General features: G+C 39.0%; 1 protein-coding gene across 1 annotated transcript in view; it reads left to right on the plus strand.

Annotated features, from left to right (window-relative positions):
* LOC109400999 (protein dissatisfaction) overlaps positions 1–15,193 on the plus strand; it is a 121,112-nt gene that overhangs the window by 26,501 nt on the left and 79,418 nt on the right. Inside the window, exon 2 of the mRNA XM_062851359.1 lies at positions 6,698–6,778. Within this exon, the coding sequence (XP_062707343.1) occupies positions 6,698–6,778 (81 nt within the window). The remainder of the gene's footprint in view (positions 1–6,697; positions 6,779–15,193) is intronic.

Here is a 15,193-nt window from a genome sequence, read left to right on the forward strand (position 1 = left end):
GAATTCATATCGACGGTGATGAAATCAAGGCGGTTGAAGAATTCGTGTACTTGGGCTCACTGGTGACCGCCGACAACGACACCAGCAGAGAAATTCAGAGGCGCATTGTGGCAGGAAATCGTGCTTACTTTGGACTCTGCAGAACTCTACGATCGAGTAAAGTTCGCCGTACCACGAAGTTGACTATATCTACAAAACACTGATTAGACCGGTCGTCCTCTATGGGCACGAAACATGGACCCTACGTGCAGAGGACCAACGCGCCCTTGGAGTTTTCGAACGGAAGGTGTTGTGTACCATCTACGGCAGAGTGCAGATGGAAGACGGGACTTGGAGAAGGCGAATGAAGCACGAGCTGCATCAGCTGCTGAGAGAACCAACCATCGTCCATACCGCGAAAATCGGAAGGCTACGGTGGGCGGGTCACTTCATCAGGATGTCGGATAGCAACCCGACTCAAATGAGAGTCATACGACCGGTACAAGAAGACGTGGAGCGCAGCGAGCTAGGTGGGTCGACCAAGTGGAGGACGATCTGCGGACTCTACGCAGAGTGCGGAACTGCACACCTAGAAAATATCATGTAATTTTAAGTGTCCTGAACCTGACATATACGAGCATATTCAAAAACACAAATTTAGAGGTTATAACATGTAAATTTACGTCTTTCAAGACACCCTAAAATAAAACTTATGTTTTCTTAGCGTCTAGCAATCGCTAGAACCGATTTGACAGATAAAACATAGAAAAGTAAAATATTGTCATGCATGGGATTCGAACACCGGACCTGCTGATCGTGAGCCACATCTCTTACCTCTCGGCTATTTCACCGAGTTGGAAGGAGGCTGATGAACGCGATACTGATTCTACGTTTTTGTTGGAACGGATTTGTTAACCAACCTGCACTTACATGATGCGCGTAAAATTGAGTCCAATTTGTGTTTCAGTCTTGAAAACATTTACGTTTTTTGGTGATTCCGTTTCGTTGAAATTTCAGAATTTCTGATATTTTCTAGGTGTGTAGATTTTGCTCTGGAACACCCCAATATATGTAATAAGTCAAAAATTTAAAAGTGAAACATCAAGAAATCCCTTTGCAATTTTGCATACAAACTTTAGTAAATGCACAAATCTGACAAACGAAGTAGCACTTGTTTATGCTGGCTTTGCTAACTTACAAAAAGGGGCAGCTTTTCCAAATTGAGCGCATTTGTTTACGAATTTTTAAGATTGGTGCTCTTAAAACGTGAGTAGGGTCCAAGTCGGCCATTGTGGCAGCCATGTTTGTATCCTCTGTTTCTCCTTAAAACGGCATCATATTCTAATGTGTTGTGGGTATATGCTTCTTTGACATCAATGCTGTAAGAGTTGAACAAAAATTACTAAAATTCGTTAAAGCCATATGCGTCCCAAAAACTACAGTGTATCAAAAAATTGTCCGTACAGCAACTTTTTGGTCAAAATAATTTTTCATTCAAATGTTCATAACTTTTTTATACGTCAATCAAAAGCGCTGAAATTTTGACCAATCATAAACCATATATTAAAGCTCCATTGGTAAAATTTTGAGTGAGATCGAATAAGTTTTTTGGAAATTATAGAACTTTTAGTAAAACTTATAAGATTTTTGAACACATTTTTAAAACATTATATCTTATTATGTACTCGATGAAATTTTTTCATTTTTTTGTGTTAAAGCTTATACCTAAGGCTTTCATATGCAGCTTCGTTTGAGGTTTTATATTTACTATATTTGAATGAAAAATTATTTTGACCAAAAAATTGCTGTACGGACAATTGTTTGATACACTTTAGCTTTTCGGGGGGAATCATGCTTTGGCGCGCAAAAAAAGTTGAATCGCGTGAGCACTGATATTGATGAGCATGAGCATGCGTATAGATGACTGCACAAATCGTAGTTGCTATTCCGTGATTAACCAGAGCAATCGAAATTGCACAAGGAACCAATGAATAGGGCTTGGGACTAGCTTACTATTCTCAATGTGCACAGTTCGAGAATTCACAAGAAAAGTTAATAACGGCGCTGGCCACGTCCTTACGGTCATCGAAGAGGAAAGAGATTGCTAGTAAGACAAGCGTTGTTATAGAGACCGGAAATCCCAGTGTCTTCACGATAGGGTAGCGCACATTCTCAGGTCTAGGAGTCACCTATGGTTGGTGATGTGATCTGACAATGGAACAATAAACACTAACTTTCGCGCACAGTCGACCACTTTTCTATACGAAAACATGTCTAATAAACGAAATCCTGTCGCGCGTCTCCACCCCATTAGGGAGTAGAAGCTTTAAGCCCATTCCACACAGGAATGAACTGAACGCGACAAAGTACAAACCAATGATCCAAACCATATGCATTCACAACAAGAAACAACACAAAACTAAGCACCGCGCATCTATTGTTTTCGTTTTCGCGCGAGATCATAGCAAACGCGATCGATTATGTTGCAATATTTACTCACCCCATCAGGAGCGATGCATGCACAACAAGGAACAACACAATACTCTACGTGAAAACGCCAGTGTTTCAAGCTCAATTCCTACAGCATTAATGTCAAAGAAGCAAATAACATTAGATAATATGATACCGTTTTAAAATATCAAACTTATGACATACATATATAGGGTGTTCCAGAACAAAATCTACACAGAAAAAAATATGTACCGTAAAACGGGGTATCTTTGATAATGCGGGTAACTTCGATAGTTCGGCAGGCATTGTGTAATTTATCTTATAACTATGATTCCTTCAACCAGTTAAGAAAAAGGTAAACGTAAATCAATTCTATACATATGAAAGTTCATCTTAGACGTATTTTCATTAAAATCTAGTTTATATACAACTTTTTGGACAAAAAATAAAAATTGTTGATATTTTTGTCATTTATTAACCCCTACAAACAATCTGCTATACGACTTCGTTACAACTATTTTTTCAATGAATGGACGCTTATTCTCGATAGATTCATCATAGTAGATTCCAAATCTGGCCTTGAATCTCTTAACGAAGTGTGTTTTAATGAAATGGAAGCAATTTTGTAAGTTGGGATATTAATCTCCATACATTGTTAAACGCCTAAAAGTATGCAATGCCCTTGCTATTTCATGTAGATAAATATGTGTTGATAAAAATTTGTTAATAAAACATTAAAAACCTACCCAAAAAAAGCATACTAACGATAAATATCATGTAATCATATGTTGATGTACCGTTAAGCATTTATTATTACAAAGATAATGATTTTTGATAGCTAAATTTATTGTGTTTTGCACTCAATACTCCACAAACTCATTTTTATATGTAGAATTAAGTAAAAAATCAATGTTTTTATATGAAAATTCTATCTAATACATTCCACAAGCCTTCCCTCATCATGTTCATACTCCTAAGATTTCAATGTGTGATTATTTTTTGAGATTTGATGTGTTTTTAGGGCATTATCAAAGTTACCCCAAAATGAAAATCTGATTTTCGATTATATGAAAAACTAAAAGTTATCCAAAATATTTCAGATTATCGAATCTTGTAATTCCAATTGAAAACTGATACGCCAGTACTTGTTTTAAAAATACAAAACTCGGGGAAATACTGTTACATGTAATAATATTGAGAAAATTCGCTGAAAAACTATCAAAGTTACCCCATTTTACGGTAATTAAAATTCAGCGAGAAATCATGCACATGAAGAGAATGCTAGAGTTAGTGCACTTTAACATGAGATATAATGTAAAACTACATTACCATCGTGTAAATTTCCGCCAACCATCGCGTAAACCATCATGGACTCCAACCGGTGAACATTAGCGGAAATTTACACGATTGTAACTTAATTTTACATGATATCTCATTAACATGCACTAACTCTAGCATTCCCTTTATGTGCATGATTTCTCGCTGAATTTTACATGAATATTTTTCTGTGTACCCTGTTACCGACAAACTGGCAACAATGGTAACCACTGTGAAAGGCAGAGATACAGTTTAGAATTTCAACGCTCACAGTAGTTACTCATAGACTCCAACTCACCAATCCCCCCCCCCCCCCTTCACTCCTTTCAAGCATACACCTTTATAAAATCTTGCACATTGCACCACTTACTTGGTTCTCGGCAATGAGTAAAAGGAGAGAGAGAGACACAGAGTGAGAGAGAGAGAGTTTAGGAAGAATGGGAGCTGTCGATTTTTTAGCAGAAAACGAAGGTCAGAAAGTATTGGACTGTGCAGACGAAGAGTCACGTTTCCAGGACCGTTGAAGTCCCTGTACGAATCCCAGTTTGAGGAACCTCTGTGTTAGAGAGGAGACGCCCTGCAACCAACGAGCGTATCAGCGATTTACCCGCAGCAGATCGACGAGGCCAAGCCGAAATAGATTCCCGTATTGTTTACAAACCACCCCCCCCCCCCCCCCCCCCCTTCGGGGGACAGCGAGGCGTGAAGGTCCGGCGAGCCACGTGCTGGTGGTCGACAAGCCCCCTTCGATATTGTCGAGCCACACGTGACGGGTGAGTAGTAACAGACGCTATGGAGGTGAGGGTACCAGTGAGGACCGATGGGCTTGCCCCGCTTGCTGGTACCCAATATCCAATGTGTTACTACCCCGTTCACGAGCGCGTTGGACGTCGGAGTACCAGTTTTGGAGCGACACTACGGAATCGCCACACAGTAAACCCCAGCCAGTACGTAGTCGATGCCCCAGGATCCACGCATCCTGGTCACAGTGGAAATACTACATGATCTCACAGCGATGTGGCAAGTACACCACGTTCGTCATCAATAGATTCTTTCTCTCAACGCATGCCTACAGTTCGCCAGCATACAAACGGCCGCAACGAAACCTTCTACACCCCCCCCTTCCCACACTAAACACATTTCATTTAGAATAAATAGATTATAAGTATATGTAACTTCTCATGTATTTTGTACTACTTCGTGAGAAATGTCTTTGTCCTCCAATGTGTGTCTGCCATTGTTCCGTTCAGTGGGTTGTGAGTCTTCCTGAGCAGATATCCGCCGACCCTGAGGGGGTATACCTCCGAGCTAGCCGCTTCTTACAACCCAAAAAATCAACTTTTTAAGGTTTCTCTGATTACAATTGTGATAATTACATATGTTTCCTTTAAAATTATTGGCATCCCAAGGAACAACGACAGCTGAATAACAGCTGATTCAGCTAAAATTGTCAAAATAAGCTTCAGAGTAGCTTATTCATTTCTTGTACACAGTAAAAAATATTCATGTAAAATTCAGCGAGAAATCATGCACATAAAGGGAATGCTGGAGTTAGTGCATATTTACATGAGATATCATGTTAAATTACGTTACGTGTGTAAATTTCCACTAATAGTCATGTAACCGGTTGAAGTCCATGATGGTTTACGCGATGGTTGGCGGAAATTTACACGATGGTAATGAAATTTTACATTATATCTCATGTTAAAGTGCACTAACTCTAGCATTCTCTTTATGTGCATGATTTCTCGCTGAATTTTAATTACATATTTTTCTGAGTACAGCAATAATGTTCGGTGGGATACGCTGTTATATCTTTCAATTTATGCTGTAGGAATTGATTCTTGACAAGTTTTAGTGTAGTTATGATTTTTTGAAGATCATTACCCAAATGGAGGTTTGGGTGCAGTTACAATTTTCAGAAGTTCAAAAATAGTCGAAAAACAAAAAATTGATTTAATGCTCCTCTTAATTTTAATGGATTTAGCTGCAACTTTGACCAGTATTGGCATCTTTTTGGAAGCCATTCAAAATATGGGGGTGGACGTTAGAATCAGAGAACAAAAATTGGACAAGCCTACTGCTTATATGTAAATGGTTAGATTACAGTACATAAATGTAAAGAATTGTAATTCTTGAATTGAATGACATTACAAGGGTACTATATACCCACATATAGCCAATTTTAACGCTACATATCCAATGAATGCTCCCTAGTTCGGTTGAAATCATCTTAAAAAAAAACTCAACTGCTCAAATCACCTCATTGAACGCTAAAAAGTAACAAAGCAAGAAAAGATCAACAATCCCTTTTCTCACTTTTTCGCTTTAACGCTTTTTGCATTTTCACAACCGATTCGGGTGTTGTTTTTTTCTCGGGCATGGGAAATTGTTCGCTGACGCACAGCATGCGAGCTGAAATTGTATCAGTGCCTCGATACCGTTATAATGAGGGAAAAACTGGGACACTTGGCGGCTGCGAAACTCACCATACCGTCGGCGGAGGATTACATTGGCAAAATTCTTCATCAACAACAACGCCCAAGGAAAAGGATCTTATGCCTAGCGCGCACACGACGGTAAGTGTCGAGTAGTCAAGGAAGCCTGCCAACTGACACGTAGGGATAATGTGCAGGCTGAATTCAAGTGGTGGAAAAATTGCCCACTGTTGCCGAGGATGTGTACATTTTTAATTGAAAGGGGTTGTCTGGTCGATGTAAGAGGGTAAGTGCTTTATTTTTGTTTAATTTAAATTTCGAGATGTTAGAAAGCAAAAGATAATAGCCCATGGGAAGGGTTTAGAAACAAAATTAGCAGAGATTAGACCCATAATAACCTTCATTGAAATCAATGGTTTTTGAGCAGCAATTTCGGATTCTAGTTTATTTCTCTTACCAAGCAGACAATTCATTAATCCGTTTTTCCTTTTCTCCTTTCCGCCATTATTGAGGTGACAGATTACTTGACATCCCATGCAAAGTATGCGGTGATCGTAGCTCAGGAAAGCATTATGGCATCTACAGTTGTGACGGTAAGAGTTAAGTGATTTTTAATACATCAGTACAATTAACCTTTTTTGACTGTGTACATATTACGTTTTTACGAGAAGAAGATTTTTATTCTATCACAAATCCATTTATTTAACATGCAAAATAAAATTAATGATAAGATAATTCCATGCAGTTATGGATCACTTTGATGTTTAAAACCGAATTCATCGCTTGATATTTATATTTAAGCAACATTCAGGTGGCTTCTATATTCGTCTGTTTTCCACTATAACTCAGTCAATTTTGAACCAATTGACTTGACATGTTGTACACGGGTAGATACTATACCTATCTCATCACATTCAAAAGTTGTGTCAATTGGTTCAAATTTGAGTTATAGTGGAAAACAGACGAATATAGAAGCCACCGCCCAAGTGGCGCGATTCCCTACCTATATTTTTTCAGTGTGACAGTCGAAGATACTTTTAGTTTTTTTTTACCGTCCCCGGTATTAACTGAATACTAGCAAAAAAAAAGAATGTTACAAACATGCGGTTATGAGCAGATAAGACTGGCCCAAATTTGTATTCTTTTCTGAACAATATGGGTGTGACACAGGTTGAGAGGTCTAGGCAGTGTGGGGTTGAGATTAGCGTTGGGCAATTTTAAATCGATGTACGCAACATCGATGTTTTTGTTTCAATTAATCGATTTTTTGAATCGATGTTGAAGCCCTACAAAATCGACCGAATCGATTTTTTACATACGATTTTTCTTTTGATTTTTCATTTTCCTTCAAAATGCATTGTCTCAACGTTATAGCAATTTTCGACACAGAGTCGTAAAATCATTGGCGTAGCTAGGATTTCTGTCTGGAGGGGGCCCAGGGGGGGGCTGATTTGAGTTGACTTTCAAGCGGTATGGGCTGTGGATATGCAAATAGGCATTGTAGATATAGTGATGGAAGTGCAGTGATGCAGAAAGGTCCCTCCAGTGATTAGTCAAGTGATTGATCAAGTGATGTTTTCGAAGTCTCCTGCAGGAATTTCCCCAGAGATCCTTTAAGGTATTTCTGCAGATATTCCTTCAGAGATTTCTTCGAGGATTTCTACATATATTCCTTCCAGAATTTCGCAGGAGATTGCTCCAATAATTCCATTTTGAATTATTCGAAGTATTTCTGTAGGAATGTCTCCCAGAAATGCTCTCAAAAAAATTTACTAGAGGTTATTCAAAAATTAATCCAGGAATTAAAAAAAAGTCCATCCAAGTATTCCTTCAATAATTCGTCCAGAACTAACTGCAGACATGGATTTGTTAAAAAAAATTATCCAGGGATTCCTACATTAATTCCTCCAGGAATTCGCTTAAAAAAGCTCTCGTGAGATTCCCTAAGGAATTCTGCAAGGGATGGCTTCCGGGATTCATCATAGGGTTTCCTCACAAATTTCTCCAAGGTTCCTCCAAGGATTCACCTGGGAATTGCTTCTGTTTTTCTTTCGGGAACAACTTCCAGAGTTATTTTGAAAATGCCTCCGAGAACTCTCTTTGCGATTCCTTCCTGTTTAGAGATTCCCTAAGGAATTCCTCTTGGGATTGCTTTTAAGCTTCCTACTGGGGCTTCTTCAGGAACTCCTCCAGGGATTCCTTCAGGGCTTGCTCCAAAAGCTTCACTTTTTAGGATTCCTTCAGAATTTCCTCTGGAATTTCAGTGATTACTTCAGTCCTTCCTCCTGGAATTTCTTCAGAAACTTCTCCTGGAATTCCCTAAGAAATTGATCCTTGGATTTCTTCAGGAATTCCTTCTGGAATTCCTCCAAGAATTCCTCAAGGGATTCCTCCAAGAATTCCTCAAGGGATTCCTCCATAAATTTCTCCAGGATTACACTGGGAATTCCTACATGGATTCCTCTAGAAATTCAGAGGAGACTCGTCCGGGAATTCCTCTAGCATTTTCTCTAGAGATTCCTCTATGATTTTTTTTCCAGAGATTCCTAAAGGTATTCCTCTTAAGATTCCTCAAGGAATTCCTGTAGAGATTCCTCCAGGAATTCCTCCTGAAAGTGCTCCAGTAGTTCTTCAAGGAAATTCTCCAGGATTTTTTCCAGGGACTTTTTTTAAGGATTCCTCCAGGGATTCACCATATAATGTATGAAGGGATTCCAACAGGAATTCGTCTAGAGATTTTTTAAGGAATTTCTTTAGAGATTCGTCCAGGAATTCCTACAGGCATGTCTCCAGGAATTTCTCCAGGGATTCCTCAAGGCATACCATCAGGAATTCTTCTTGAGATTGATCTAAGCCTCCACAATACATACGAAAATTTCTCCAAAAAAATCACTAGGAAATCCTTCAGAAATTTCACCAGGAATTCCTGCCGTAAATTCCTTCTGCGATTCTTCTAAGAACTCGTTCAAGGATTTGTTCAGGAATCCTCCTGGAATTTCCCCAGGGATTTCTTCAGAAATGCCTCCAGGAATTGCTTCCAAAATTTATCCAGGAATTATTCCAGGCATTCCTCCAGGATTTCATGTAGGCATTTCTCCAGCGACTCCTCTGGGAATTCCACCAAAAATTTCTCCAGGGATTATCCCAGGTATTTCATCAGGAATTCCTCCAGGAATTGATCCAGGAATTCCTATTTTCGGAAATTTCTACAGCAATTCATCCAGAAAATCCTCCATTGATTCCTTCAGAAATTCTTTCTGGAATTTATTTCATGCGGGAATTCCTCTGGGAACACTTCTAGGAATTTCGTCAGAAATTTCTCCAGCGATTTCTCTTGGGATTTTTCCAGAGATTCCTCCAGAAATTTCTCCGGCGATTCCCGGGTAGAGGTAAAATACTGACGATCAAAATATGATATTGGTTTGATTGATATAAGAGATAAAAGATCTGAAAATAATATCTGGAAAATGTTCCTGGAACATCTGAACAATATCAAAATTTGATATTTCAAGATCATACGAATAGCTCGCTGCTATTGGTTAGATCTTACAAAATCTAAATATGATTTGATGATGATGTTCCAGGAGTAAATTTTTGATTTTATATTTAGATCTTTTATCTCTTATGTCAATCAAACCCATATCACTTTTTGATCTCTATATCAAAATATGCTATTATTGAGCTCTTTCCCTCTACTCGGGTTCCTCCAGAAATTCTTCCAAGAATTCCTCCATAAATTGTTCTCGGGGAATTCCTCTAGGAATTTCTTCAGATTTTTTTTTTCAGGGGTTTCTCCCAAAATTCATCTAAAGATTACTCCAGGGAATCAGGGATTTCTTCAAGAATACCTCTAGGAATTTCTCCAAGAGTTCCACCTGGGATTCTGCCAGGAATTTGTCCAGAAGATCCTCCAGGCATTTCTCCTGAGGTTCCTCCAGAAATTGTTTCAGGGATTACTTCAGCGATTTTTTCAAAAAGACCTCCAGGAGTTTTTCCAAGAATTTCTCCAGAAATTTCTCTAAGATTTCCACTAGGGAAACCTCTAGGAGTTCAACCAGGTATTCCTTCAAGATTTCTTCCAGAATATGCTCCAATCATTCATCCAATATTTTCTCCAGGGATTCCTTCAGGGTTTCCTTCGGGTATTCCTGCAGGAAAGCTCATAGGGTTCATTCAGGATTTCCTCCAGAGACGATTCGATGTACAATTTTTGATATAAAATTTTTTTAGACAAATAAATCATCTTATTAACTTTTACTCCATGCTGCAAACATTTTATGGTTTTGCAACATTTAATAATATCGAATCGATGTGAAAACATCGATTCAAAGCATTCGATTAAATCGGTGAATCGATTCTGCTGGTCCGATTCGAATCGATCCCTCAAGGTTTGCTGCGTAGTCATGTATCAACGAACATCGATGATCGCTCTTTGGGGAGTCCACTAAACTTGCATGCTGGTGCTTTGCCACACACTTAATTCAGATAATCAGAATTTCAGCATTTTTGCCGAAATTTGCACAGCCGAGGAATCAGCAAACATCTATGTTGCCGAGATCTCAGCAATTTTTACAGGTCGAGTAGCTCACTGGAAGCATTAAACGTGTCCGTGTCTTTTTTATATAAAAAAGAAAGGTCATTGCTTAGATTTGAAAAGGTTTTTGCTGATAGTCAGCTAACAAACGTCACTTTTTGCTGGGATATCAGTTGAAATTTTTACTGAGCATACGATTGTGCGCGTTTTTGCCGAGCTCGTAAAGCTATTTTCAGTGTGCAGCTCCTCGGGTAACCATGACCCGAAAGGACCTGACTCAGAAGAAATGTTAATTCCCCATAATGTGTATTAACCCAACTGTCTACCCTCGGAATCAATCTGTGGGTCCACCTTCCTTTGGTGGAACTGTTCCATGCGCGCAAACATTTAACCATAGAGGCCAACCTGACAGTCCTGCGAATGCCTTTTATGCCGCACATTTGCCAACCAGTGATAACATAGAGTGCATAGTGTGGCATGGTACACGGTACCCCCAAACTACCTAAAATTGAGTTCTTTTGACGCAATTCCATAGTTCGGCCCAATAAGCCAAAATTTGAGTAAATCGATTAAACTCACGCTAGGTAGATTGCCTTTACCCCCAGCTAAAAAATATATTCGAGAGTAGGTGAATTCAACCTAAGACCCCCCCCCCCCCCCTCATTCAACTCAATTTTGAGTAAACTGACATTTACCCTTATTGGTGTTAAGAACCCCCTTTGGGTAGATGCATCTCTGTTTGTTTTTGACAACATCGGTGAGCCAGAGAGGGAAAACAACCTAATTTTGGGTAGCGAGTTTATTCGATATACTCAATTTGGAGTAAAATCGACCCAAATATTAGGTAGTTTGAATTTTCCGTGTACGGTATGGTACGCGCTCGCACTGCTCATGCATTATAGAACAGTAGTATATCCGTACTTTTCAGCTTACCACTGTAACTGTCGATATTTCGCCCCGCGCCGTGCCGCAAATCGGGCTGCCATACCTTAGACCAAGCCCACTCATGGGCTCCATCAAGCGTTTTAACGTTAAGTAGAGCCCCGAACAAAGAAACGAACCGCACCGGTCGCTGCTAAGTAGGGCTCGAAAGCGAGAAGTTTACGTACGGTTCGTAGCAGGGCTTAGAATATAGAGACACGCAAAGTACGGTCTCTATCCGTAGGCTCGTGCGCTCTCTCGCGTTCAGCTCTCTGGGTAGCGTAAAGAGGAAACGAAAGAACATGAGTATGGATAACAATGCCAGGTATATAGTTTCTAGAGAATGATTTTCTTGTTTTGTATAGGTAGGAATTTATTATAGTTTGCATCAAATATTTAAAATTTTTATTTTTACTTGCTTTGAAATTTTCAACCAAATAATATCATAGATCGTTACACGAACAAAACAACAAATTGTCTAACATACAGGGTGTTCAATAAGTTCGGATACACCATATAACTTGAATTAATTTCACATCTGTAATTCAAATTTTCAAAGTAAATGTATTTGTTGAAAGGTCATATAACACTGATCAAATATAGCATATGGTTTTGAATGAAGTCTTTTTCTACTTTTTTTTATTAGCCTTAGATGTATCTAAAGTTTGTTAGTTCCGGCACGCTGGATTAATTTTCGATAAGTTGCTCAAGCTACAGAAGTCTAAAACGTTGACTTTTGAGTTTACATCTCACTATACTAAATTAGAATAACTAAATTAATAGACAAAAGCTTTACACTGCTATTTCAGTGATGATATGGTGATAAATTTGCAAGTTTAGTCAAAATGTGCTTAAATCTATGAAAAAGGCATAAATACATTATATAAAGCCAATTTTGGTTAAAATTTGCCACAATAGGGATATAATCAGGTTTTGGAAAAGATAATGACAGATTAAACTGAGATATAACGCAGCCTTGCTTTTTGACAAAACAAAAATCATTAAAACAGGTACAGCGGCAATTTCAGCAATTTTAAAGATCAAAATAAAATGAGTCCGTACTTCACCCAATCTGAATTTTGTAGATTATTTCGTATGGCCATAGTTGCTACCACTAATGCTGAGGACAACAACCTAATTTGATTTAACTTAACACCATTACTCAATAAAAACTAGACGAAATACCAATGACAGACGTGCGTGCCGGCTGAAAGGATCTTGAGACACATTTGCAATTATTACAGAAGGATAAAGGACAGTTTGTTTCAAAACATATACTGTATTTGATCAGTATTATGTGAGCTTTCAATTAATACATTCACTTTGAAAATCTGAATTACAGATGGGAAATAAATTCAATTTTATTGTGTATCCGAACTTATTGAACACCGTGTACAATTGTGATAGAGTGACAATACAAACGCAGAAAAATAATAGGTTTAAATTGACAAGCTTTGCTTAAGTATTGTTGTAATCGACAGCCAGGATTCGGATTTTGTGGCAGAGTGAAAATAACCGCGTGACTTGTTCACTTGTTCGTACAAAAGTGGTATTTATTTTTCTCTGTTCTCTGACCTGATTGTCAATGACATTTATGTGCCTAGAGTGGCAAACTTGCCAGTAGGTAAATTCAACCTAACCAAATGGAGGGTAAAATCCAACATCTTTTCCCCCCTCAAAGAGAAACTGTTTCTACAACATACATAGAACTGTTAAACAGAATGATCATGGTTAGTAATGTTAGTCACACTCACAGGTTAAGCCTTTTTGGAGGATGTCTAATTCTAATGGACCGCCTTGGTGTCTCTACCGCATTATGTGTAGGCTTATTGACTCTCTCACATCCTGACTCAGATCTCAAATCGGGTTTCTCTTCGCTACCTACACTCGGCTCGATAGTATCCTGAGTAACTGAAGCAGTACCTGAGGTGTTCAAATTCGTTCGATTCGTCGGTCTATTGAGACCGACAGTTGAACTGTCGTTACGTTCATTTGGCAGCCACTGCCGAATTGGCGAAGCTATTGGATGTTCACAGCGGTCACGGTTGTGATTCTCGACGTTAACAGTGTAGGGATTTACCTCGAAATCATGACCAATGGGACCCGATCTCAGCTGATCAATATGCCTCTTCCAAATGCGCCCATCGTCTAATTCGATCATGTAATGTAATTTACCCAGCCGTTCAGTTACAACCCCGAACTTCCACTTTGAGGATCCTAAAAAGTCACGAGCTGCGACTCGGTCGTTAACCGCGAAACATCGTACATCATCCTCTTCCCCGCGCTCAATTTTTTCTTCGTCGTTTTTAGGAACGATCAGATCGAGTCGTGATTTAATTTGACGACCAAAAACCAACATCGAAGGAGATTTATCCGTCACAGGATGTACTGTTCGTCTGTAAGCCATTAGGATTTTGTAAAGTTCGAGTTGAACGCCCTGACGACCACACTTTAGTGTCTTCAGCTTGTCTTTAAACGTCTGGACAAATCTTTCCGCAAGTTTTGTCGAGGGGTGATATGGTGCACCCATCTTATGGATAACACCATTTTTCTTTAGAAAGGATTGGAATTCGTCAGAAGTAAACTGAACACCTCTATCGCTAACTATCACCGAAGGAACACCGTAGGTCACGAAATATTCACGTAGCTTGTCGATAGTCGTACCGGTAGTCATATCGGGAATGATTTTCACGTCCGGCCACTTTGTAAACGCGTCTACGATAACGAAAAAGTTCAATCCGAGGAACGGTCCGGCGAAATCAATGTGAATTCTTTGAAATGGTTCATTAGGCCTTTCCCAACAGTGAATTGCTACATGTTGTTTGTGGACAATTGCTACATGTTGTTTGTGGACAATTATACATGTTGTTTGTGGACAATTGCTACATGTTGTTTGTGGACAATTGCTACATGTTGTTTGTGGACAATTGCTACATGTTGTTTGTGGACAATTATAAAACGTGACGCATCTTATGTAGCTATTGAGTTGATCACAGTAGCCATTCATGCAAATGTCAAACATTTTCCCAGCAAAATATAATTGTCAGTGTTTCATCTGCTTGTCTAAGATATCATATAAATCACAGCCCAATAGATGTGACACTAACGAAATTTCAATCTCGTATATCTCATGATCCTGATTACTTAGAGAGTTGGTGTCTTCGGCAAAGTTGTATGGCTGGTCAAGGACTAACCGATAATAAGACTTATGTTTCCAAATTCCACCGCTAGGCTGTGCTAGTGAGCTAACAAATTTTGTTTTTCATATATATCAGGAAAATTTGCAAAAAAATGTAACTAGCGCTGCCTAGCTGCAGCAACTCGAACCAAACGATAATTATTCTGAAAGCCCTTGATCTACCAAACAATTTTGCCGAAGACACTATCTTTCTAAAAAATCAGAGTGCTGAGATATGTAAAATGTAAAATTTGTTTCCTCTCTAGCGCCGCCTAGCAGTGAAATCACGAATCATACCATATTCTGAAAGCCCTTGACCAGCTGAACAACTTTGCCGAAGAAACCAACTCTCTAAGTAATCAGGATCCTGAGATA

The sequence above is a fragment of the Aedes albopictus genome, chromosome 2 (assembly GCF_035046485.1).
Source record: "Aedes albopictus strain Foshan chromosome 2, AalbF5, whole genome shotgun sequence".
NCBI lineage: Eukaryota > Metazoa > Arthropoda > Insecta > Diptera > Culicidae > Aedes > Aedes albopictus.